Raw genomic sequence first — 2,695 nt, 5'->3', positions numbered from 1 at the left:
TATCCCGTCTCTATCCAACAGACTGACACTAGCCAAGAAGTAGAGTAGGTGCTCAAGAGGGCTACAGAGGACGAAGGTAGGAGATCATATGGAAAGTATTCCAACTCAAATGTTATTCTGAAGTGAAATAGAGTCGAAGGGCTGCAGATGACCTGGAGAAATGTAGCCTGCTGTTCCTGCTCAAATAATGTTCTTATGGCTGATTGGAGTGAGGAATCGGAATGTTTGTTAATTCTCTCTTTCTCTGTCTCTCCCCCTCTCTCGTTCTCTCTCCCCCTTCTCTCTCTCTCTCTCTCCCCCCCTCTCTCTTTTTGTCTCTCCCCTTCTGTCTGTCTCTCTCTCTGTCTCTCTCTCTCTCCCCTCCCCCCTCTCTCTCTCCCCTCTCCCCCTCTCTCTCGCTCTCTCTCCCTCTCTATCGCTCTCTGTCTCTCCCCCTCTCTTTCTCTCTCTCTGTGTCTCTGTCTCTTTCTCTCTTCCCTCAGGAGTGTAAAGTGTCTTCCAGCTCCTCATCAGTCCAGAAGAATTTCTCTCGTCCGGCCTGTCCAGCCAACCGCCGCCCTCCGTCACGCTGGGCTAGTTGCTCCACCTCTTCCTCCTCCTCCTCTTCCTCCACCCCTATCAACCAGCCTTCATCCGGCTCCGCCCACAAACACACCTCATTCTCCTACTCAGCCTATCACACGGAGACAGTCATCATCTGACCCCCAGCTGACCCTGTGTCTAAACCAATAAGATGCCTTTCGTTACTTTACTTTACTCTTTTCTCAATTCATCCTTCGTTGATTCCTTCACATCGAAGGCCCGAGTCCGGGTGGGGTGGGGGTGACCTTAGACCTTCTCCTCCAATATGGCTGTGAAGAAGGTGACGATGAACTGAGATAGAACCTGGCTCTTCCTCCATCACCTCTGTACCAACAACCAAGACTGTTATTACTACGACCAACCAGACGATCAGGAGCTTTAGCTTGTGGACCAATGGAGAGTTAGTTCACCGATCATCTTTAGAATGTAATCTCATCGACCATGTGGGAGGAGACGTTTCAGCTGTTCTACTAGAGGAACTCCAGGATCCCCAATGCTGACTGGTACCTCTGTGGCTTAGGCTGCCTCCCCAATGCTGACTGGTACCTCTGTGGCTTAGGCTGCCTCCCCAATGCTGACTGGTACCTCTGTGGCTTAGGCTGCATCCCCAATGCTGACTGGTACCTCTGTGGCTTAGGTTGCATCCCCAATGCTGACTGTACCTCTGTGGCTTAGGCTGCCTCCCCAATGCTGACTGTACCTCTGTGGCTTAGGCTGCATCCCCAATGCTGACTGTACCTCTGTGGCTTAGGCTGCCTCCCCAATGCTGACTGGTACCTCTGTGGCTTAGGCTGCATCCCCAATGCTGACTGGTACCTCTGTGGCTTAGGCTTGCATCCCCAATGCTGACTGGTACCTCTGTGGCTTAGGCTGCCTCCCCAATGCTGACTGGTACCTCTGTGGCTTAGGCTTGCCTCCCCAATGCTGACTGGTACCTCTGTGGCTTAGGCTGCCTCCCCAATGCTGACTGGTACCTCTGTGGCTTAGGCTTGCCTCCTAAATGGCACCCTATTCCCTATATAGTGCGCACTACTTTAGACCAGAGCCCCCATAGTGCCATAGGGTGCTTTCGGGTCAAAAGTAGTGCACTAAATAGGGAATAGAGTGCCATTTAGGAGGCAAAATATATTCAACGCCATTCACTTTACGTACTCTTTTAACTTTACGTGTTGCATAATAATTACAGTATTACAGAAATAAATGTTTGTTATTTTTTACTTTATAATATCAGATGGATTACATTAAAACAGTCCTGTTTCTTCATGTTTACCAAAAGGTGTCTACAACTTCTCTTAAAGAAAAAAAAGGACTGACGTGATGCTTTTTATTTTGATTGGACATCGCTGGCTGTTGTCGGGCAAGATAGCTGACTAGCTCCTTGTGTGTTTGTTGGGGGGGGAGGGGCCATGCTTAAAGGGGTAATCTGCAGTTCAAACAAAAACACTTTACTAATAGCAGAATGACCCTTTTTTTTTAAGTTTTTGTTTTGTTTTAACATGATGAAATGGACAGCGAGCCCTTTTCTACTGGTGGTCACTGTAACCGATGGTTACCCACCCGGTCCCTATTGAGTACATTTACATTTTACATTTAAGTCATTTAGCAGACGCTCTTATCCAGAGCGACTTACAAATTGGAAAGTTCATACATATTTATCCTGGTCCCCCCGTGGGAATTGAACCCTGGTCCCCCCGTGGGAATTGAACCCTGGTCCCCCCGTGGGAATTGAACCCACAACCCTGGCGTTGCAAGCGCCATGCTCTACCAACTGAGCCACACGGGACCACGAGTAATACTACAGTCTGTTGAATCAACGAGGTGGTGACCTCATCACACATGACTATATCATGAACGTGATGCCTTTGCTGTTCTTAATTTGTGTAATAAATGTAGCTACATATTTACCGTCTACTTCTTTAATATGTCTGGATTACAATTTATAGTATAATAATAATGTGTATTCTTCTCATATTCAAAATCCCGTTTTTTTAACTTTTTTGGGGGGGGATTATGCGTGTTTTGTATTGTCGGGTATTAGGCTACTGAGCTGTTAGAGCTGGGAACATAAGCACTTCTCTCACCCACCATAACATCTGATAAATATGTTGTGTAT

The 2,695-nt window shown here is 47.4% G+C and overlaps 1 protein-coding gene across 1 annotated transcript; it reads left to right on the top strand.

The window, feature by feature from the left end:
• Positions 1 to 479: 479 nt before the first annotated feature.
• On the top strand, positions 480 to 2,484 carry LOC129846920 (uncharacterized; the record flags this gene model as incomplete). Its single annotated transcript, XM_055914735.1, is given in 1 exon segment — positions 480 to 2,484. A coding segment is annotated over 1 exon segment (222 nt), but the record flags the coding sequence as incomplete, so codon positions are not given.
• Between the last annotated feature and the right edge of the window lie 211 nt (positions 2,485 to 2,695).

Source organism: Salvelinus fontinalis, unplaced genomic scaffold (genome assembly GCF_029448725.1).
Source record: "Salvelinus fontinalis isolate EN_2023a unplaced genomic scaffold, ASM2944872v1 scaffold_0649, whole genome shotgun sequence".
Classification (NCBI taxonomy): Eukaryota; Metazoa; Chordata; class Actinopteri; order Salmoniformes; family Salmonidae; genus Salvelinus; species Salvelinus fontinalis.
Note: the sequence above shows the minus strand (reverse complement) of the source record. Positions and strands in the feature narration are given on the sequence as shown.